This window comes from Melanaphis sacchari, unplaced genomic scaffold (genome assembly GCF_002803265.2).
Source record: "Melanaphis sacchari strain LSU unplaced genomic scaffold, SCAv2.0 Contig93_pilon_pilon, whole genome shotgun sequence".
Taxonomy (NCBI): Eukaryota; Metazoa; Arthropoda; class Insecta; order Hemiptera; family Aphididae; genus Melanaphis; species Melanaphis sacchari.
In genome coordinates, this window is record NW_020271665.1 from 521,019 (window position 1) to 547,250 (window position 26,232).

At 30.1% G+C, this 26,232-nt stretch overlaps 1 protein-coding gene across 2 annotated transcripts in view; it reads left to right on the forward strand.

Annotated features, from left to right (window-relative positions):
• Positions 1-26,232, forward strand: part of LOC112603001 (putative mediator of RNA polymerase II transcription subunit 29) — a 100,172-nt gene that overhangs the window by 50,418 nt on the left and 23,522 nt on the right. For both annotated transcript variants that reach the window (XM_025351398.1, XM_025351399.1), the window contains exon 3: positions 19,829-19,924. In XM_025351398.1, the coding sequence (XP_025207183.1) occupies positions 19,829-19,924 (96 nt within the window). The remainder of the gene's footprint in view (positions 1-19,828; positions 19,925-26,232) is intronic.

Here is a 26,232-nt window from a genome sequence, read left to right on the forward strand (position 1 = left end):
CGAAATATTATCATTATTATTATTTCCACGGTGACGCGTGATAAATTTAATATTGTTTTCTACACGGTACGAAGTACGGCGATTTCTGCAGCGAGCTCGACGTCTTTAAACTAGGTAGCTGAAGCGGCCAACATTAATTATGTCATAAATTTCGTTCTTCTTGTCAAAGGGCCCAAAAGTTTCACGTCCTCTTGCCCGGTTTATCTCATTATAAATGTTTACTCCGATTATGCTTGTTTCACTCTCACACAGACACATATATACACGCAGTCGAATATAATGTATACGTATGTATGTATATAAATCGTGTACATGGATGGCGCAAGCACAACTGGCAAACAAACACATAACCATCTTAATCTCTTTAAGCTCTTTCGGGCTTTTGGAAAGATAACAGAAAGTTCAGATCCAGTTTTAGATTACTGCGTGACGTTTAAAACACGTATATTATGAGCTCGTGATAAAATTATACGCTATCATCGTACTTCCCCCACCCGTCGGAAACGCGAAGGGGACGATAACCTATCAGCGGACTTCGCGCAATAAGAAAATCGAAACGTTTTCGCCGTTTCGGTGAAATCGAACAGTATTATACACTATTACCGTTGGTAAAATATCCGGTGTAAAATCATGGTGAAAAATTACTATCGGTATTGTTTCCTATATGCATACAATATATTATAATATTACTTAATAGTAAGTTATTACTACGTATGTAGACGTCATCTAGACGTCTACCGCTGCATGTGTATTACTCGGTCAAGAGAGATGCATATTATGCATGTAATATCATATCATCGTGTATCGTGGCGTGTGCGTGCGTACATAATACAATGATATTATTATGTTATAATATCAAATGGAAATGGAACACACCGAGTCAAGGACTCGTCATCGTTGTCGTCGTCCCGCGTAAGCGTTATCTGAGGAGAAAGTTCACTAAACATATTATGATGTTTTAATATCTGACCGATCACTGCTGCCACCGATGCGTCACAACCACAGCAACCGCGTGTAAATATTATTAGATTGACCTCAACATGCGTACAACGTTTCTACATATTGATTTAATACTGATCTAGGATTTTAATATTATTAAATATTGCCATTACTGTTATCATTTAAAAACAATAAAAAATTCAACGATTATAAGAACGGGGGGTCTTGTTACCGTGATGTTAGATTTATCATCGGTACCTGTTATCTTCTATCGTCTATAAAATGGCGGATGATTCGTCCAAGACATCATTGTATTAATATAATTATTATTTTTATTAAAATATTATCCAATGAGAATTATACGTATTATTGTAACGTATTATAAATTAAATAGTTTCAATTACATAGGTATTCATGTATTATAATAGGTAAGTCATCTGAGAAGGTATCTCACCTATAGTTTTGTAGATGTTGCTCAGATCTGGATTGAAGAATTCTATTATTATTATTATTATTATATTATTAGTTATTATTATTTCCGATTTTATCCTACGTAAAAAACTTATGATTTTTTTTTTTTTTAATATAACCAGCATATTATTACGCAAAATCGTACAAAATATTTACTAAGCTACTAAGATATTTTGTTTTTCATTTTTTTTTTTTTTTTTTTTAACGAAACATTTACTTTATTATATTAGGTTTGATAAATATACGCATTGAACCACTTTATATATAGGCACAGACATAATAGACTTCGTGGAAAATGGAGTTTGTTTTGTGAACACTCTGTTAAAGGAAATTGAATATTAAACATGTTACTTCGAAATGGAAAATTCATTTTAAACGTGCGTGGATGAGATAATAATTTCGCTTTGAAATTGAATAAAAATGTCTTTTCAATTTTTTTTCTTGTATTTTATTTTTATTAAGTATACGAGTACCTACGTTAAAAAGAATATTTAGCGAATTATTTTTAAAGTTTTAAATGGAGGTTAGTAAATTATAATGATGAGGATTTTTTTTTTTTTTAAGTATTCAATCAGATAAAATTTTAATACAGACCAAACTTATGGATATGAATAATTATAATGTTTAAACTGCATAACTAATAACATGTTACATTTTTTTTTTTTTTGCCTATATTACACTTCTGCGGTTATCACATGGCTATTTTAACTTGATTTTATTTGGATTTTATATAAAAACCAATATATAGTTACGCCACATACACCGCGTTATATACGCATCTACAATTAATTCTAAATAATGAGCGCGTATAGAAGCATCTTAGTAAGAGAAACCGGTAATAAATTACGAATGACTGATGTGAGTCTCACGACCTTGACCTTTGTATTACGTCCGACGAAAGTGACGAGGCTTGCTATTGTGCGTACACAAAACTTATTCACTGGAATGTCATCTCGCTGCACAATGCCTTAGGTATTTGCAAATGGTGATGTGAAAACAGTCTAGTCAATATAATCGAACGTGCGGAGGACCTGGAGAAAATAAAATAAGTTGGTGGTTACGGTTTTGCTCAAGACTGATAAACGGAAAATATCATGGTTATCCAATCGTTATTATTGCCTATATTTACATATCACATAATATGCGTACCGTTCGTTCATTTTCAATAGGCATGTACAATTCTTGTTAAAACTTTGTGAACTATTATTGTTATATATGACGTGATAAAACTACTTTAGATTTTATGTAATCAGACGATACGAATTGAAAAAAAAACATTTAATCACACATTGGTTATGATTGCAGATGACGTAATTTTGCGATATCTGTTCAGAAAATTTATTTTATTTCTCGTTCGTCACCTTTCTAATATAGTTTTGAGTTTTTGACTTCTTCGGTTGCATAATTATTTTCTCATCTACGATCGTTGAAATGTAAATTAGTCACAATTGTAATAGAGAATGTGACTGCTCTGGAAATAAAAAGAAAATATAATTTTTTTTTTTTAAACATGACTTAAAAATAACATTGGAAATGGAATATAATACATTTTTTCCGTCTATTTTTTCGATCAAGACAAAACTGTGACTAAACCGTGTAACCGAATCCGACTCGGATGAAAAATAGGTATTAGACATACCATTACGTATAGTTTTTCCATAATATCATACCGATCGATATTGTCGATGAAAAAATACAAAAATCCTAAAGTTAAATGTTCTCGATACAGTTTTTTATTTATTTATTATTATTTTATTTTTTATTTTGTATCCGGTCACTACAAAAATGTGCTTTGAGGTGTAACATAGTTCATGATAACAAAAAAAAGAAAAAACTCGAATTACGAACACGTTTTGAGCCAAAACCAATCGACAAAGTTTTTATGTAATGAGTATAAAATCATCGAAAATTATACATTTTTGATTTGGTTTGGGTGTACAATATATTAACATTATTGAAAATAGTATCTTGTTATGTTACCCTGACACTGCTATAATCTTCACAAATCATTGAATGTTTTCTAAGTAAATTATACATGCATATTTCGTTACAAAAAGACGAAAATGACTAAGGCTTTTGGCCTTGTGCTCAAATTTACTATGAATACAGACAGGGTCGTATGGAGAATTACTTACAACTTTGTATTAGTTATTAGACAACACAATAAAAACCTCCAAAACGTTAAAACACAATTGTTGATTAGTTAAGCAATACAAATAAAAAAACAAAATGCAGTACAAAATGATTTTTGCATATAAACTTCTTACTAAAACGTTTTATTCGTAGCCTAGTTTTAATTAAAATTATCCGACATACTTTATGAATCTAAATAAATTTTACTTGTGTAAATGTATATTTCATTGACCTATTTAATGTATAATTAATTTGTTATCGTATAAATGAATTCTACAATGAACACACAATTTTGTGCAATTAACAAACTCTTTACGCGTGTGAATAATAATAAGCACATGTATATATTATAAAAGCACAACCTATTGCAGTGACGATATCATGGTTTTCACAAAACCAAAACATTTTCACGGATAATTTATTACGATTTTCGAAAAAAAACATTGACAACCACGTTTGTTCAAACTTAATTTAATGTTTAAAATAAAACACTAGAGTGGTGATTATTAATCGAAAAGGTTCGTTTAGATTATGTGACGTTACGAACCGAAAAACGGTAATAAAATAACAACAATAAAAATAATGGAAAAAGCCCTCTCCGGCTACCGAAGCAAACGTAACTGTACAGGGGTTGTTAAAAAATGGGCAGCAGGGGTGAGTAAAACAGTGCCCATAAAACAGATTTATGTTCTTTCCCATATCCACCCCCCTCACCGTACCGCAACCCCCGCAATCGCCACCGACGACCGGCGAATGGACGAGGAATGTGTAATATGAATTTTGTGTTTTAGAAAAATAACGACTTTATAATATAATTCATGGCTCAAAAAACACAATAATAACTTTTTCCTCTACCCCTTGTTGTCGTTTGCACTGAATTCACTATCCGTTGTTTAGTTGCTTCAAATTATTTGGTACGTTTGAAATATGGTATTTAGCATAGATCAATTATTTTCACACAAGTTCCCATTAAATACGTTATTACAGAAAGAATTCCAGAACGAGTTATACGAATGGAATATATTCAGTGACATTTTAAACGATCTACAATAGTATAATAATAATACATATATTTCGTACGTGGATTTATTTTTTTTAGTTTTTCGAAATTTAAATTTGTAAATTAATTTAGTGAAATTCGTATAATTTTATGTAAAAAAATATAACAAGTTTAAAACTATTATGAAAATAAATCCATTCATTATTCATATGTAAATTCTTTCCACACGAGCAAGTCGTTTGACACAGACTAGTAGCAGTATTATCGTTGAATTAATTATTTATGTAAACCTCATATAAAATTCATAAGAGATGATGGTTTGAAACTAACAAAAATGTATATGAAAATGAGATCGAGGGAGATAATAGCTATATGTGTATAATTTATTACGTGTCCAAGTAATAATACATAGAGTATTTGAAATTTAAAATTCTCAATTTCAAAAAATATAAATAAAAATAATAATAATAAATTAGGGGTATGAGTTTTTTTCATCTTTATTATTCTTTCAAATTTTATGATATTTGTGGTTCAGTTTTGATAAAGTGTATTTGACAAGGAAATATTTAATGTCTGCTCGGGTATTATTTATGAAACTCAAGTATGTAAAGTATATTATTCGAAAAGCGACAGCAAAATGATGTCTATGCAGTTATGATGAAAAATAATACGAATATTTTCAAAAGAGCACTATACAAAAATATTATATTGATGGTACTATGTTTTTCTTATTTGGCGAAAATACGAAAAATCAATTTGCACTTCTAATCATCAATCATCGAACAAACGGCAAGAACACAGGATACAGAAAAAAATAGAGGGAGGGGAAAATATAAGAAGCAAAAATATTCAATTCACATTTATGAGCACCGCCGATCCACACCGCGCCAATAACATTATTGCATAACACTATCGTTCAAATGAAATGCAAGCGTGGTTGATTAAATCTCGCATGATCACAGCAACCGTTAATTGGACGTACGTAGCGTGTAATTTAAAACTTGTTCAACGAACAATATTCAGAGCTCGGCGCAAGAGACTCGTGGAAAATCATTTCTGTGAATTTTTATCGATATTATTTTGTCGAAGTTTTCGTGGACGATTTGACGCGCTGCGAATACCGACTCTCGTTTCAGTTCTCACTATTTTTTATTTATTTGCACACGTTATTTAAATGTTTATTGTAATATAATATTTAGGTATATATTTGATATGTTTCTTATTTGTTTGTATTATGATTCCAAATCACTGAATGTTAAATCATTATTTACACGTACACTTCGCTATTTCAGTATACCCGTTTTTTTTTTTTAATGGTATTGATATTATTATAATTACAATGAGTAAAATATCTACCAATACAAGGATTTTTAAATTGTGAAAATGAAACGCGTTTATGGACGGTTGGCGGACAGTTTGATAAACGAACGGATTGTCCGCACACCTGTGTACCTACGATGTATAACGATTAAAAGAAAAATACGTCGATATTGTTTTAAAATAAATTTTTACGTCATTAATGTATCGATTGAATACTATTATACTTTTACAAGTAGTTACAGACTTCACGGTGTCGGGAATATTACTGTATGGTTATTTTTTTAATGAACAGTTCGGTTGGCCACCCGTTTATACATACGGTACTGGTCGACGAGAAGAAAAACACTTATAACGGATAGAAAAATTGTTGAGGTTAAACATAAGCCCACAATAAATGAGGTCAACTAACTCGAAACGAATTGAGACTACTTAAGAAACACCAACTACTTTACTATGAAAAATAAAAACAACAATAATTTAAGTATTGAGATCCATGTACACGTGGAAATTGATACAGATCGATTGGACCGCGGTGATCACTGTTCGAGCCAATAGTATTAATTCACTATTAATCATTGAAATATGCACATTGCGTATATACTTATTCATCGTATACCGCTATTTTGTAACCGGAATAGTATTTTAATAACTTTCTCGCTACTAAATTATATTTTATAAATCTATACAAAAAACGTGTTTGTGTATGTGTGTGTGTGTGTGTGTGTGTGTGTTTGTACTAAACGCGTAATAAAGTGGTTTTTAGTAATATTACAGTATTATTCTATAATAGCTAAAAATTCGAACGCGTTTTTTTTGTATTTTAATTTTTTTAATTGTATTTATAAGATTTTCCGAAAACACGTATAGTTTATATTGTACGTGACTGTGTCTATGGTCTATACTTAGTCGACTCACTAGAAACAGCGTTATAATAATTTTTTTTTTTATAATTATTATTCATAAAAGGCAATGAGGAGGCGATCGTCGCAAGGAGAAAAAAAAACTGGTTATGTTTAGTGAAAATTACAGAGCACCAGATGTGTAATCTCAGGTTGACGGCGACGACCGTGTTCAATAGTGTTGTTATTATTACTATTATCATATACCCCTCGACATAATGTCGGGTCAAAACCCCGATTACTATATGTATCTAGGTATGCACCTAGACTTGTAGTTTTTTACCGACCACAAGTCATCGAATATGCCTATATGTAAACGATAATAGTATCATTTCAATTTCTTCTGGGATCAATACATGCGACATAATAATATTATATAATTGCTTGAGCACAAAATGTAAAAACATGACATAAAATAAAACAAAACCAAAGATCTCTTCGTACAAGATATGTTTAAAAACCAATACGTGTTTATGGAAAACGTTAGTAGTGGTTTATGTTTTCAGTTACCGTACACGTTTGTGCATAAGATTTTAAGACTGGAACAAAAGTATACGTTGATAATTGTTGTGCTTATAACGATGATACACCTGTTGGTGATAAAATACACTTCGAGCTGGCTACCAACCTTGACCAGTAAAATCGACTACATGGCCACAACGCGGAGTACCTAACCTATAGTGTGATGTCTGAACCGAGTGCCAGGTGATATTAATTCGTTTGCACTAATTTTGTACGCTCATTATCGATTTCCATTGTTTCAGTGTACCTAATATAAAACATAATAATATATTGTCATGGCCGATCGACTATTAGTGACGGTAAAAGATTTTTTCGTTTATGATTTCAGTCCGTATAGTTCGATTTATTTCTCTCCCCATGCACGATTATTGCACGGATGAGCATGATTACTGAACTACAAAGAAGACGGCGGCAGTACCTACTATGATTATATTAAATTTTCAATATTATACTGATATTATTAATTCTATTAGGAAATCGTATGTCTTATCGTCGTTGAATATCGAAGGAAACTGGACATTTGATCGAAACCATAACGATTTTCACTATTATTAAAAATTAAAATAACTGTCGTTAAAACAGTAGGCGATTAACAATGTGAGAAAACGCATCAGATGCAAATTCGTACTATTCATGGCACCTAGTGTCCATTTAAATGATATGACGCAACGGTCTAATTTTAGAACGCAGAACATTTCCAAATGATCAGTTATTTTATTATTTATTTTTATTTTCATTTTGATAAATAATATCGTTTTCTGGCAATGTTTCAAAACTTATAATAAGAGAATAAAATACACACGCACGCGTGCGTGAGCACGTTCCCCCCCATGTTCATGTAAGTTATTTCACTAATTATGATTTTGTTTATGCCACCGCTACCGCTGCAGTTATTAATTATTATTTTTGGTTGAAATTATGAACGTTTATGTTAAATCGTTGAATATATCTCGGGATGGGTTTTGAGCATTTTAGAAAGAAAACCGAAATTTTAACGCAACGAATTTATTGTTCAACAAATCATAAATTATTAACAAATAACAATAATTTGTACTTTGTATAATCTCTATTTTAATTCCAGAAAAAAAAATGTCGATTTAAAATTTTCAGCTTTGTATTTAAAGCCCCTCGGCCATCACGATATCCTAAATTATTATATGTGTATATATATATATATCTGTTTGTGTGTGTGTGTGTATGAGTTCATAGTCACGTCGCATCGCATTATCAGATCATTAGTTGAGTTTTTAATAATGCTAGGCTATAATTATTATACCTATCATTAAAAATACAAATCAGAGAACGGGTTGAATTACGACTAGTGGTACCGGTGTACATTATTATCTACTGCAGTAGACTATACTGTTTGATCACATTTTCATTTTACCCATTAACCTCGACCGTTTAATTTCAAAAAAATATTAATTAGATTTTATTCGATGATAAATATATGACACACAGTGTGAGAGGGTGACAGAAAAACACTGCAACGTAGTGAAATTTAATAAATAACAGGGTACGAATCAAAATGTCAGCGTAAGCGAAAAGGTCATACAATGTAAAATCAAGTTTTTATTGCCACTAAAGGTCAATTCGGTTTCTGGCAAAGCCTCTTGGTGCGCTGTTAGCTTTGAAACACGATTGTCTAGGATTAAAATTCAATTGCGAGCCGACGACAACGCGATCGAGTGCAATTTTTGTTTGTATTATTGATAATTTGATATTATGTATAAGTATTATTCGTATAGTTTAAAGTTAATAAATAATGTTTATATCGCTCAAAAATAGTGTATTTAAGATTTTTTGAGTGACCCAATCATTACATTAACCATAGTTAACGACCCTTTTGGAAATTTCGTCAATGTGTTTTCTGTCATTTAACGACTGAATACTGAGAAACTGCATACAAAGGAATAACAATAATAATAATAATAATATATAAATTCATTTATATACATAATAATATAATATTATAACACATACACACAAAATAGACGATGTGGTAGTACAGATACAAAGAAAAAACGAAATATCCTTAGTCATTATACGTTTCTAAGCTTGGGACATGCCCACAAAACGAATACTCTAATGAACATGAAAATCTTTTATTATTAAACCGTAATAATATTATTATCGTCTCGTCGCCATAGACTAGTATTAATGATGTTTGCTGAGCCGAATGAAATTAATTATTGTTGCTTGTTATAAAATATGTATACGTGTATAAAAAATATTTTCGTCATTATGAAAGAAAAAAATCATCACGAAGATATGTGGACTGCCATATTGAAATTACTCGGTCATTAATTATTATTGTTGTTGTAAGAATGAAATAGAATATTATTTTGTTCCCATTGTGTGTGTTTGTAGGTATATAATACGTCGAATGTTAAAAATGTACCTATTGATTGCTTTTCAATACGATTTCTGAATAATAATAATAATAATAATAATAATAAACTAATTATTTATTCAAAATATAATTCGACAAACAATAATATTATAATGATAGATGATTTAAAAAATGGATTTTTATAATATATGTACTGAATTTCTCGCATACGGAATAGGTACATTTTCATGCATATGTATAATATGTTCGTATCATATATATTTATGTATTTAAAAGGAAACAAAAACGATTTATACGATTTACATAATATTGTGATCGTGCGAATGATTTCTGCCATATTAAATCCGATTATAAAGTGGTGCTAACCGGGTAACAGATCACGACCGTACATAATTTCAAAGCAATGATAATTTTGATATCAGATAATTTAATACGTTTACCGACACTACCGCACGCCGTTTACATAATATCGTGTACGAGAGTGGCTATATTATTATAAAGTAACTCAAATGATTGTGTATTCAGCGCAATACATATTTTATATAATATTACAGTTTATATGTATTATTAAATAGCGACGTTTTACGCACTTTTGTGCTCGCATTACAATGGAATTTAGAATTCTCTTATTCCGTCTCTTTCCACTCGGCGTACACATATTATACACATTGAAAACGTTTCACGCGATAGTCGCAAATATTAACGGCCGCCTATCATTTTAATGATGTTATAACGCGTTGTTAGCTATTATAATACCGTCGTGCCGTTCGGACGCGCCTACATAATATAGATACAATAAAATAATATGCATAATATTACATTATTACGTTGTACAACTTAAAATTACCTATTATTGTTTTACTGTTTTTTGTAAACCCCATCTTCAGTTTAATAACATATTTTACATGAACGAATAATAAAAATTACAATTTAATACCATCATCTTCTCTATACATGTCGATATATTGCGTCTATGTATAATCATACAATATAAAATATAATATTATATACACGTATAATGTGTTCTTTAGAATTAAAATTAGAAAAAAAAATTAATTATAGGGATCGAATTCACGAGCACCATTCAGCGGTTTAAATATGTAATTAGATAGATTAGATTTTTATTATTATTATTTTTTGTACGAAACCGGTTTAAATTGTATTTGGTATGTCTATTTTTATGGGTACGTGTGTATAGTAATAGCCTAATATTATGTAAGAGGAAGAAAAAAAAAAATGAATTTTAAATTATCGTTATTGATGTTTTGTCGTACTATTTTATACTTAATTATGGGATATTTTCAAATGTGGTCCACGCGGGTCTGTAATAATAATAATGATAATAATATCCACTAAGAATGAACTTCGAAGGTCATGTCATCTTCTAAACAAACAACATAGATGGCGACGCGCGGCGGTGGATTAACTTTTCTTAAATCGGCCGTCTATCATTGTGGTTATAATATAATAGTATTATATCATAGTTTTTCGTAGTATGCTAAGTATATCCCAAAAATACGCAGTGTCAGACGCGTTATTGCAATCAAAAAACTGCGGGATTGCCAAAGTCCCTACTTTTTCAATTTGTCAGTAAGTTTCGTGATCTTGGATTTCACGATGAAAAACTTCATCCCCTCCTCATATCCTTAATCGTCGTGAAATAAAATTTCATATTCCATAGTGGCCTTTCAATGTATTAACATAAAATATTTATAAAATTATTATTGACATAAAATAATAACTAATTATACTAAATGTAGGATAAGTTATAAAAGTGTTAATTTTAAAAATATAGGTACAATTCATACACAAGTTTTCCTCTACTAGATTAGGTTCTGTCTTAATTTGATATCATTTTTGGTACTTGTATGATAAGGAATCAGTTAAAAAATAATACACCGGGTTACAGCGTATCATTATAATTACTATAAAATTATATAGGTAATTTTGGCATGTGCCTGCGTATGTGGAAGGCCCTTCTGTTCGACTACAGTAAAATTATGCACTTGTAACGAGTTTGTCCGAACAATTAATTTCGTTTTGAGCGCATTTTTGATTGATGGCTTCCTGTTCCCCGACTGGATTTGAATTCAGATGTTAAGAATTTAACGATGATGATATTGGGTATATTATTGCATGTGCATGCGTCACAGTGTGTGCGGTGCTTGTAACGCAAATTTTTGCGATTCCGCGTTTGTCTAAAATGTATGCGGTTTTCGATATAGTAAACGAGCGAATTTCAAAAAATAAAAATATTAAAACTATTAGTCTTACGATTGCATATTGTATCTCTTAACCCACTGCATTCATACTTCAAGGCGTCTCGACGTCGTGTTTTTCGTCAAACCGACGACGTTTTTCGTCGTGAAAATCGCAGAGATGCGAGTATGTGAAATAATTATTTCAAGAGTCGAATATTTCCATTAGGTATTCAAATTATGCAGATTGCAGATGTAAGCATAGTATTTTACATAGTTTAAGTTATAGTAGTTGCATGCTATTAAGGATAATACAATATATTATGGTATAGATCTGCACTGAATACGAACAGAGTTAAGACACCCTGTACACGGTAGTAGACACAAGCTATAATAATAATAATAATAATAATAATAAAATACATTTGGAACGTGTTATTAGCGCTGTCATTAAAACACGGAGTAGGGGTTGAGGTCAAATGCGTTGATAGACGAAACCAGTAAACGAATTAATAATAATACACGGTCTATTATATGGCCTAAACATAATTTAGTGAGATTTAAACATTAGTTACTATCGTCAGAATCGAAATGGGTTGATATTTATGTAAAAAAAAAAATAATAATAACGGCATTTACATTAATTTATTTCTAAAAACAATTTAGTGTTCTCAATAATACAGCACTAGCGTAGTCTGAGTTATTCTTTTTAAAAATGTTGTACCTGTTATAAAACTGCACGTTGTAATGAATTGTACTGTAGTCGAAACATAATTTGTTGGAAAATTCTATGAGAAGTTTTGAAGAGTTCCCAGATGGTGTTTGTTGATGGTGTTGGGGGGAGGTGACATAACCCAATGTGAGACAACCTGCCGTGATAAAGTTGTACAAAATAAACCACTGATTTGACTGAAAATATAAAGTGTTTAACAACCGTACTTAATGTAAAATTTTGGAAACATTTCACGTAAACTAGAACAATGACGTACTGGTCAAAGTAAATAATATTAAAACTCCAAGAAACGGTGGCGAAATAATTTTTAATAATCTTTTGTTTCGTAAAGACCATTGAATAAACCTCAATTCAGTTACATACTACACCGTATGTAATTTTATCTAATTTTCATGATGATAGAAAAAGAAATATAATTGATTTTATATATTATCATATAAATGAAACTAATCAGGGGAAATTCAATTTATACTTTAGGGATTTGGCAAAAACTACTGTCATGAATCATGATATTCAATTAAAGTTCAATTAATATTAATGAATTACGTAATTAATATCTATTCTTGAATTTATTGTAATATAATTTCAACCATTTCACATTAGAATTCTACTTTGTTTTAAAAATATTAGAAAATAATAAATACGTTAAACATTATCATTTTATTTAGCCTTTAAAAAAAAAAAATAGTACGATATTAAATTAATTTCTTTTGGAAGATTCAAACTATCTTCATAGTTTTAATTAATATATGTATACATTATACAATTTGGTTCATTAGATTCTCATCGATTTTAATAATCATTTTATAATATATATCCCTTTTGAAAACCAACCCATGCATTTTGTATTATCTAATTAATGATAAATTATACTTGAATTCGTTGAACCGCAGATTCTTGTTTTAACAATTGGCTTGTTCATTTCTTTTGACTTATTTTCACTTCCAGGCTTTTTTTGAGCTCATTAAAAGTGTATCGAGGAGGCGTTCCTTTTCAGTTTTTTATTTTATTTTATTTTTCATTATTTAATCTCTCTCAGGGACTCCATTTTGAATTTGAATGTCTTTGATATCCTTCTAGAGTTTCTAAGAAGAATACATTTTTAAAATAATACTAATAGTTAAAACCTTCGGTGATATTAATATTATTATACATATTTAACGCGTGTTAACAATTTTTAATTGTAAATCATTTGTTTTTTTTATATTGAGTTTGTTCCGAAGATTCATAAAATATTAATTGAATCATCCATAATCGCCTCAATTCTTAGCTTGAAATTACAAATTATTATTTTTAATATTAAATAAACTTTAAAAATGTATGCAGTGGATTCATCATAATAATTAAACATTCCATTATTAATATGCGATCGTACCTATATAGAATGCGAAAGCCATATTGTGATAACGAATAACGTAAAAGTCTATATTTAAGTGTACATTTTTGGTACGCGAACTTCAAGGATATTGATTATATTATATGACCCTGATAAAAAGGTGACCTCGGATTCTATTTTTACAGTACTTGAAACATTCGTGAAGAATTAAAAATGCTGTATTAAGATTATCATCCGAAATGTGTATATGAAAATCATTCGAGTTGACATAACTCACAAGTTGCGACTAGTGAGATAAAAATTTGCGAAGTGTTCCTATAATACTTGTATTTTGAATAATATATAGGTATACCATTATTATTGTTGAATTTTACACATGTGGACCTAATATCTAACCATTGAGAAATAAAACCTTGAATTATGCATTAACACATTAGAAGTTATAATATGTTTAGCAAATAATACAATAAACAATTGGAGGTAATTCAAATACGTTTTAATGAACTCAAGTGTAGATTTAACATTGTGACGTAAACTAATATTTTATAAGTTTATTACCTATATATAATACAATATTTTCATCGAGGATTTAGTTTGATGAATTGCTGTTTCACAACGCGATTTGTTATTAAAATATTTTCGAATAGAATAAATCAAATTAGACAAATTCTATTTTGATAGGTTTTAAAATACAAAATCATTTGTCAATGGATTAAAAAATAAGTGGAACTCTCGTTCTTGCATTTCAATAATATTTATCGTGGACATTGAACCTGTTATTTTTTTTAAGTAGGACCAAATAAATCACATTTGCGATAAAACAATATAAATATATATGTTTATAAAAAAAAATTAAATATAAACGATATCTGATTGGCACTTATTGTATAACATGCGCATAAACCACTGTTTGGTCGGCTGAGATGCATAATTTGGCATCGGGTAGTGATTTTGCGCAAATGTCTTTTTTGCGTCCGAGCCAAGGGCAATAAATCACGCAAGAACACAAACATTTATAAACACGAGAAAACGACATATTAACCCATTTACTCGGTTATTTTTCATTAAACGGGGTGGGAGGATAAGAAAAAAAATAGCCAACCATAATTATCATTCAATTACTTATAAAAACGTGTAATAAATAATATTTCATTGTGCACGGGACAATAATAATGTAATATATTAAAGATATTTTTCAAATGACGTAATTGTCGAGAAAGTAACACACATAGTATTCACGTATAATGTATTATTATGTGCTCATTTTACGGATTTTTCATTTTATATTACAATAAATAGAGCACATGAATGCCAATCGATTTAATTGCGGTCGTCCGCGGGAACGACGGAATGTTGGTAGTAAAAAAAAAAAAAAAAAAAGGAAAGGACTATATTATCATCACCAGGGCTCAGAACTTAATCCACTAAAAAACAATAATATCTGTACTATATGAATATGCACTCAAAAAATCTTGAATTTACTGTTTTTTTTTTTTTATAAAATATGATTTTATTTAAGAATAAACTTTGAAAAATAGAACAGTATGCAAAAATGCAAAAATATGTATTATATTTTTTTAATATTATTAAAACACAATATTTATTTTTTGACTATAGGCACTTAAAATATCAGTATCAAATTTATTAAGTACCATTCAAAATATCTATAGTCATATGAATGCGTAAAAGCTTTTTATTTTTGAATTTGATTTAGTTTATGTTTAAAATTGTCTAATTAAATATGCAAAATCACTTAATTCTGGTAAAATATGCAAAAATATGCAGTATACATTTTTGGATTCGAGCTTTAAGTATTTTAAAATAAATTTTTGTCAAATTAGATTTTGAATATGCAACTAAGAAATATGTAAATCGGCCTAGTTCAAAGTCCTGATTATGACATATTATGCGAACAAATAATACACGTATAATATTAGATTTGTGCGCCCTGCGACTATTTTCGATGTGATCTCATTAGGTATGAATAAGTAATATACTCGTACACAATTCATATTTAAATAGTTTAATCATAATAACCAAAAACCAAAAACATAAATCTTAACACCGACGATCTCGTTTATAATTGTACGTTTAAGTAAAGAAACGTGTGGGAGTTGAACTTGGATATGCGAGGTGTCATATTTTTATCATAATTATTGTCTTGCACATAATGTTATGCCTGTTGCTGAATATGGTGGAAAATATAGCAATACATACGAATTTTTGCTTTTCGAAAAATTCAGTGTAATTTAAAATATATCATTACACTATTGCTGTTGTGTGTTTGTTCTGCATATCCACGTCGGCGGGGACAATTTTAACTACCTACTATCGGTACGACGAAAAACACATTAAAATAATGCCAAGTAAATACTAAATAATATAAACAAATATAAACACACACACACACTTATATACATATGTGTTTATATGCGTACGCAATTAAATGTGAATCGTTTAGTCCTCGACCAGTTTTCAATGTAATCGTCTGTATAGTAGAATATAATATTATGTATGTATATATGATGCGTATAATATCATTATATAAGTATACGAGTACGTTTTTAATAGTACCAAACAATAGGCTATACTCCTGGAAAACGCGCCACACTTTATTACCTAATAAAAATGTATATATATATATATATATATATATATTACATATAAAAAACATGTTTAGCATTTTTCATTAAAACTTTTTCCGTTTGGTTTATACCTTCTAAGATTTTACGACTTTTAACCCGATATAATACCCATGTTTTAGTAATAATTAGGGTGACGATTTTTTTTCATTCCATAATGGCCGTACTCCATAATATTTTTAAGATAATATAATATTATATTATTTAAACGAACCGTTTCACGTGATTTTTATTTTTAGTTTTTCCCAACCGTAATATTTTGCTTACCTGCTATAATGGTTCTTTTTTTATTTGTGAACCATCATAATATTGTTGCGCAAACGTCCAGCTCACGGTGTACTATATGCGGAATGTAGAACGTTAAAACCACAAAAACGAAAATAAAAATTAATAATTAATATGATATTGCAGTGTGTTCTACAGTGCTTCGATTTACATGTGGAAAAATAATCATCACAGTCTGTTCAATTTTGTAAAAATAAGAGGTTTACGAATACGCGCGTTAATCCGATTAATAGATCTTTATATTATATAAGCATATACGAATCTTTTCTTTTCCTTCAAAATAATCATTACCACTAATAATACGGAGAAAATTGTTTACTTACGCATCAGTACCTTTCAATCTTTCTTAGCTCTTGTACACAGCTGTATACTTTAAGCCGATTCGAATCTCTTTCTATATATGCACTTTAATCAATACTGCTTGGGGAGCGTTCCTCCTCGACACCCCCTCGCCATCATCACCATCTCCGCCGCCATCTTCGCCCATTAGAGCGATTTAATTGCCTCTGACGGTGGGTTATTTATTTATATAAAACATTCGGCAGGGGAGTATAGAGTATTATGGGGAAGAATATTTACATATATTTCCCGTGCATCACACGATAAATATTATGCCGTAATAGTTTTAAAAAGTTAAATTAAACTACGCGAGTGTTTTTTAAGTCGTTCGTTAGTTTCACAGAAAGTTTAAAATAATCCTTTTATAAATTGAAAGAATAAAAAGTTTAGGTCGTATACTGAATTATAATAAAGCGAAGAAGTGAACGCGGAGAATTACGTTATCGCATTACTTTTGAGGTGCACGCATTTGATTTAAATTTTTAGTTCAAGTGTAAAAAAAAAAAAAATAATAAATACCCAATAGAAAAAAAATCACTGTCCGGTCACCTTCGATTAAATTTTTTTCGATGCTATTAACATCGTTATGTCCCATCGTCTGTCCAGGGAGGATATAAGCTATATATGTATAATACACCTATATGACATTTCTGCAGCGGTGAATTTAATAAACGGTCGATCGGTACGTCATCAATTACGAGCGGTATGATATTAATTCTTAACCTTGTGTTTTCCAAATAAGAATAATACACGTCTGGGGTGGAGCATTTTTTTTTTTTTTAAGGGTAATGGCTATATGTGGAAGATGAGGAGGACGAAGTGTATGAGAGATATAGACGGATATAGTGTGTGAGAGAGTTGAAAAAAGAGAGAGAAAGAGAGAGATAGATGAGTAGTCGGTTCTTTATTGTTCGGTATAAAATAAATAAATTGAAAGCGGCGGCGGCAGATCGCAGACAATGAGGTCGGGTAATAAACGAGACAATTGTAAATAAAAGAAAAATAATATATATAAATGGTGGTATTTACAACAGCAGAGCTTATTTGACATTTACTTGACGTGGAAAACTAGTTTTCGTGTTTGCTTTTGTCCGGGGCGCGTGTTTGCGCCGTTTACCCCTGTCCGTCGCCAATCTACTGTTTGCAGGAGACGTCGCGGGGCGGACGTTGTGGTGTAGTAGTTTGGGTGGTCCTCCGCCACAGTAACCGAAGGACGGACGTCACGGACAATATTATTATCACTATAATTAACCGAAATTTAATAACAGTTACGCTTTTCAGCAATGTATCTATAACACGATTGTCGAAATACCGATAAATAATATTAGCATAATAAATTTTATTATATTAATACAATTTTTGATTGGATCGGAACTATATAATTTCTTCGCCAGCACCCAGCTATCCTTTTTCAAATCTTTAAGTAATTTACTCGATAGGTATATTCTTTAGTGTTCATCATAATAACATGTTTATCTATAGATATGATAAACAATAAATGTGTACAATATAAAGTTTACGTAGTTGTCGGGGTCGCTAAACATTTTTTTTTCGATAATTGAACTTACCAAAATTGAATTATGTGTAATACTGTCACTATTTCAGAAGTGACGTAATGCGCTTTAATGAATATAATACAATAATTACTTTGTATTGATTATCATACAAACGTATTCTTTTGTTCCGAACGAAAAAAAAGTTTTCATTTTTTTTTTTTAAAACAATATTTAATAAGGTACTACGGACAATGCAATCAATAACACAACCCTAAATTAATGTTTTTTTTTTTCGTGTATACGATTCATTAGGTGCACCTAGTATCTACCCTTTACGCGTGAAGGCGTAACGTCCCACAGTGATATATACACGTCCGTACTTACATTTCAATATTACAATTATTTATTGGCTTCGCATTAATTAGATGTACATTGTTCGGTACGCCTCTAATTATAATAGTATATATTATTATAGGTACAGTCATTTTCTTCTGCACAGGTTTTGATTTATTACCAGTATAAATCATTAAACCGTATACGATGGTACCGGGTTTCGTATTTCGACAGTGATTCTCAACATAATATAATAGTATATTATGCTTAAAATATTAATGTAATGTCGTACGACAAATTCAAGCGATATTCCACGCTATTCACTTATTCATTAGGTTAGGTTAGCATAATCGTACAGGGTCGATATCGATGAACGGTTTCCGATAGTAATTTATAATTATTATTATTTAATATTTAATATTAAATTGTCATTATACCGTATTCGCGTGTAAAGTTTGAATTTTGTAAACACTGACGAGAGGACATTTCCGGGATATGAACTGTTGCAATAGTGATAGAGTTGGGGGAGCTGTTGTTCAGTAATAAGAAGATAAAAAATCCAATAGGTTTGTAAAATACGCGTTTTCTGGTGAGCAACGTCACACACGATGAGAACCATTGCTCAGACATGTTGTCGACTGCTGCTGCAGCAGTTGCTCTCCGAGTAATTATTATTATAACGTTCCGTTATTCCGCGCTCCCTTCGGTAAAAATCGTGAGTTAATCTACGGTTTTTGGTTGTGACTATACACTGAATTGATATTAATATATTATATTATTATACAAAGATAATATTCTAAACGTTTTTTCATTTTATTTTTTTTTTCAGAGGACCGACAACTTGGACTTGTCTCTTTCGGTCGCCCACAACATGCACAACAACAACAACAACAACAACAACCATTACACAAGCATGGCCGAACACGTGAGTCTCCTTTTGTATACGATAGGTACATATTATTTTCATTCGTGGCTCGGTTAAACTTATAAGTGATTAAAAGGATGGTTTAATAACACAACGGTACTCGGTATTTTATCGAAATAAGCATATATATTTTTTTTTTTTTTTACAATTATTAGTGTTTTTAATATTATATTTCAGTTGTATAAAACAATAGCAAAGCCATGTTTAATGCTGAGTTGACAATATTTATGTCACGCCTTACGTTTATATTATTATTGAATTGTGAAATAATATTGTTTGAAACTATTTTGACGTTTGAGTATTTTTAACGATAAAATCGGACGATTTATTCGACGACGATATTTTATATTTATTATCGTATATTAATGCGTGACGTGCTCACTAGAGTCTATATTGTTGCCTTAAATTTATTGTGCAGCTGCTGTATCTAAACACAGCAGCGTAGTAGACTTGTTGATGTTTTTGGCATACGAAAGAAGAAGAAGAATATGACGATGCAATCTGTTTTTGGGGGAAGAACGGATGGTTGCAGAACAGAGTGCGTCTGTAGCGTCGAGGTAGTTTTACCTGTCGTGTTGTAGTTGTATTTGAACTTGTGTGTGTGTATGTGTGTTTATGTATAGACTGGACTACAAAGAAAAGTCATAAATTTTAATGGAATGCTTAATAAAATGGCTGAAGAAGAAGGGAAAAAAGTGTTACCATGGTTAGGTGCCTGGAGAATGTAGATCGGGGTGAGGAGTAGGCAGAGTAGAGAGATGGTTATAGAGAGAGAGAGAGAGGGAAATAGAGAGAGAGAGATATTTGTTGAATTATTCAATAAATATGAGGCCATTGTATGCTTATTTTTCAGTCTTCTCATAAATTTATCAATGCATCTTTCGCAATTTGTATGGTTTTTATGAAAAAAAAAAAAAAATGTATATATAATTGGCGAACCAGTTTCTTGTAAAAAATATTTGAAAAGAAACGAAAACAAATGAATAAATATTGTTCATTGTAATAATATAAAAACTGAAATTAGCCATTATTATTAATATTACCATTATTGGTTTTATCCCCCTTCGACGTGATGCATATAGTCGTGTTTTTGAAACGCCTTTCTGATATACTGCTGGCACAGTGTGATTAATCGTTTTGCTTTTTGGAACATTACTGCCGAATGAATGTCTTACAGGTTAAGTAATATTTCAAATATTGTTATGTTTTTACGAAATCCTTATCCGTATTTTTTTAAATATCTTTCATGCACTACACACACCATGATAATTAGGATACAAAGAGGCCAGACGGACCGACGTATAACAGCTGGCCATGGAATGTAATTCATTATACTCATATATTTATTTATATATATATATATATATATATATATACATATATCTTTACACCCCTTGTCCTTCTCCCACCACTCACAGCACTTATCGTTTTTTTTTTACTATACACGTTTCTACTTTATTTAAATAAATGCACTAGTACCTAATATTCCGAGAAAACACTTTAAACCAGCCCACTAAGATAATAAAATATGTAACAATTTTCTATCGTACGTTCACCGCTGCACAGTTCAAGATAAATATGATTTTATTTATTCAACAATTGCGCGAAGAATAAACAACTCGTTTATCTCTGTAGAACCATTAATCCTGCTGAACGTTATCTGTATGTGAATGCCAGAGAGTCAGGACACAAAGTAAATTGAAAAAAGAAAGAAAACAAATTCAACACACGGCACAACAGGTGCGACAATTAGTATTCTTGACATTAATTATGAGTTATAACTATAACAATTACTACATCATAGTTGTTTCACCGCCTTATTTTATTTTTATGTATATTGTTTTAAAATGATTGTCAATTAGATTTTTATTTTATTAGTCATTGGTTATTATTACTATTTTTAAATATTTTTAATGTATCGCAATTATTGTCAATATTTAAAATTCATGTTAAGTGAATCTTTTAGAATTTTAAATGTAGTTTGTAAGATCTTATTATAAATAATTGTATTATATTAGTTAGTAGGTATATTCAATTCACAGCTTTAATCATCGTGCTATTACTAAAATATAGTCAATAACTTTTTCTCATGGCCAATATATACGTATATAAAATACTGCACCGTCGACGGACTGACAGAAATACAAGGATTTCGGGCAGGCCGTGCCGAGTATTAAAGTTGTATTACTTTACGTCTGCAGCGCACTACGCATAACGTCGAAGCAATGAAATGTGACAACGGATACCCGTAATACCGGAAGGAGACGCCTGTGCACCAATAGGATTTGGTTAAGTCTACCACGGTTACGATTTATAGGTAGATAATTTGGTAGCGATAAAACCACAAAAATATATTATGCTTATAAATAAAGTGACTGTCAAGATTTGTATCGAGCAAACCCTTCTTAAATAGATTGTTAAACAAGATTTTTTTTCTCGTTTTAAGTAGTTTATGCTTTGAAAAATATACAGTGAACCAGCACAAAAGTATTTTCAATAGATATTATATCTCTAATATTTCAATATCGAAAATGAAAACCAGTTTTTTCATCTTGTTCGCCGACATTTTGATGCTCCAAGTCGTTTTATTTTTTATTTTTACGAGCCTTGAGAGCAATAAAATATTCTAGTTAATTCTACATGTTATCACTGAACACAGCTGTAAAACCAAAAGTAAGAACAAAACTTCATATTACCTATTCGAAAACACACAATTTTATCTAAGCTGATGCAATCCTACTGTAAATGCTATAAATGAAGTCACCTAAATAAATATAATTTAATATGTTCATTAAATTACTTGATAGAAATAACCAACCAATGAGTACCTACGTATAGATTTGTTTTATACTTAATCAATATTGAACAATAGTTAGAACAAACAATTATAACCTCTTAAATAATCACGACGTTTGTGTTTAATATTTGTATTTGTTTAAATGCTTAAGGTAATAAAATATTTATTATTTTATTTATCGTTGGCAGGACGGATTGTTGATTTTACCTAACAAAACTATTGACCTTGATTCAAGGAAATAAAATTACGTTTTAAACTGATGAAATATTAGAATATTTTGCTTACAAACAGTATTTATCAAAAAGGTTATCAAGTATCACATTATTCCCATGTAATTTGTTTTTAAATTTTTTATTTCAAGCGTTTTTACTTAACAGCTTTAATTAAAAAAAAAAAAAAAAAACAATATATTTTTTTCTTATAAATTATTCACGATTTCGTATTAACGTAAATTATTGTTAAATAATTCGCATGGCAATTAATTAGGAGTTATGCATAATGAAGGTTTTTCCAATATTTATTTTACAATAATAATTGTTTTCCTTCATAATAATTATTTGTTCAATCATTATAAAATATAAACGCACGCGTTTTCGTTGTGTAGTGGTGCTGCGGGGCACTATAAAGACCCAATCGTCACTAAAAAGTATTAATGACCTGAAGTCATTACATAGACTTTTCAATCTCGAATTTGCACTTGCACACACGTGCACATGCGCACACAAGCACTCGTACCGTTTTTCAACATTTCGTCTCGAATATTTGCGGTTGTACGATCATTATTTGTGGTGTGTGATTCTCGTTTAAGAGTGTTTGGTCCGTTTCGAAATAAAATAGATGTACATAAAATTGGTAAAAATAGAAATTAACGAAAAGTAAATATAAATTGAATGTGATCGAATATTGATTCGATTCAATTCAACACATAGGTAACTATTTTATAATACTTTATGCGCGTGTGCGATGGCGATGGTAATAACAACACTCGGAAGTCGGAAACAGTAAGAGAAAATTTGTCTGCCATGTGAACACGCGATCTTGGGGCTTCTCGGCCATATGGAAGATTTATTAAAAATAAAAACTGTATTGATAATAATATTAATGGTGTTTGGTTAATGAATGCGTTTTGTGATCGTGGCCAACGACCTATACGGGTTTCTGTAGCTAACACGGCCGATCGTAGATCATCTCCTACCCGCATGTGATATCATTAAAACAACAAAAATATCAATTTAATTATAATATTATACGTTTACGTTGTTAGATGACATTTGTGAATTGTTTTTTGAGGAAGGGGGTCCTTTGATGAATTTCCAAACACTTAGCAGTCCATCGTGGTATAGCAGTAAAAATTACAATATTCGTATAATATATGCGTACAGTACGGTCTGTCCCGCGTCGAAAGGTTTAGATCCTAAATGAGTATACCTAAAACCAGTAACCGTTGTGTACGTAACTCGGGGTATTCAAAAAGACAGCATGAAGAGATATTTACGACATTTCACATCAGTTCTCACACAATATCACAGTGATTTTGATATACAGTGGACTGTTGGTAGAAAAAAAAGAATTCGATATTATCTCACGTAGCATTTATATTTTAGTCGCGTTCGACCTTGATCCTTCATTAACTCTGACCTGCCAACTGGCTGCTGTAATACAGTGTTTCATTTTACATTATATGTATATGTATAATAAACGACGTGCTTAAACGTTCGTTTGTTGAAAACAATCAAGTACATTTATATCGCCGTGTTAATTGACAATGTTTTTTTTACATTCAAAAAGATTTTTTTTGTTAATTTTTTTAATTAAAAATATGTTTTAAGACGTATGAAAAAAATAGTGGTTTGATTATTTTGTTATGTCAAAATATTATTTATTTATTAAAACCACAAAAAAATAAAAACATGTAAACTGTGAAATTCTAGGTATAAAAATGTTTGTACTTTGTTGAAATAATATTACATATTCGTTTGTTATGTTACGCAAATACAATTTAACAGAAACGCGCGAATAGATACGGTTGAGAAATTCAAGGAGATCATATTTAATATTTCTTTTATGTTCCAAGTTCAAAAATAATTGCATATTTATTATTTATGTATTTTTCTTGCAAAAACATCATTAAATTTTTGTCTTGCGGAAATACAATTTTTTTGAGAAAATGTTAGAAGTTTTGTTAAAAAAGTTTTATAAAGTTACAAATGAAAATAGTGTCCTTTCATGAATATTAACGTTTTTTTTTTTACAAACAATTTTCTTTACAGATAACATATAAACTCAATACCTAATGATTACTCGTAACGATTTTGATTTGAAATAAAAATGCGTTTTATTTTCTATTAGTCTTATTTAATCTACGAAACTTTTATATGGTCTATAAAATGTTAACATTTAAAAATTTATGGTCTTGTCAGGTTAATTTTAGTAAGCTTAAGTACTTTTGAAGAATTTAAATTAATCATTAAAAATTTAGTTGTGCGTCAAAACGATTTAAGTTTACTTGAATAATATTGAATTCACAAATAATAATTCCTATTAAGTTAAGTGTGTTCGTATTAATTAACGAATTATAAAATAGAATTAAAATAATTTTTATTGTTAAATTTTCAATCCAAATAACTAACAAGCCTTGTGGATTATTAAGAAAAATAATTTTAAATTAAATATCAGAAAAATCAATAAAACATCATGGCTTGTTGGCTGAGAGAAAAACAAATTATAGAAGTCGCTTTAAAAATGAATGAGTTCAGGGTTGGCGTAGTAAGGAGGGAAGGGAAGATAATTTAAAACAAACACAGAATTGAGAAAAAGCAAATAGCAATTTAAAACAAAAGGCCATCATGAATAGAAATTTATATTGCCCCGGGGCGCTAATTATTACAAGTAGAAGGTTGAAATAAACTGTTATTGGCTCAGTGGTTACGTTTTTAATATGGTTAATTAAGAAATTGTTTTTGAGCACCCATAAAACGTTTAATATACATATGGTTCACTTCCAAATGAATATGTGTTTTTTTTTTTTTTGAACCACTTGTATCATCCGGAGCAATAATTCAACAACCATGTGAAAAGTTAAAATTTAATTAAATATGATTATTATAAATGCTTATTTCTTTGATTTTTTTTTTTTTTTTTTTGAAGATCGTATTTCTTTTCCGACAGAATTCTGAAAACTTTTTTAAAATAACAATAGAGTAATACAGTTTCACAGTTCAATGCTAAGAGCGTCGGTTTTCAATTAACATTATAATAGCCATCGTTTTAGTCTTTAATGGGTACATACGAGGCCTTACGTTTAAGATACTTACATCATTTGGACGAGTCTTTGAATGCATTCTTATGTCACATTTCGTACTGCAATAATTATAATATGATATAATATCGTTGCCGGAATGCATATTAAAATCAGAACAATTACGCACGATCGAGTTCCCGGTCCCGTGGGTAATTCTATCCCCACCATGACGAAAAATAATGATTTACTTAATAACTGCTCGAAAACACA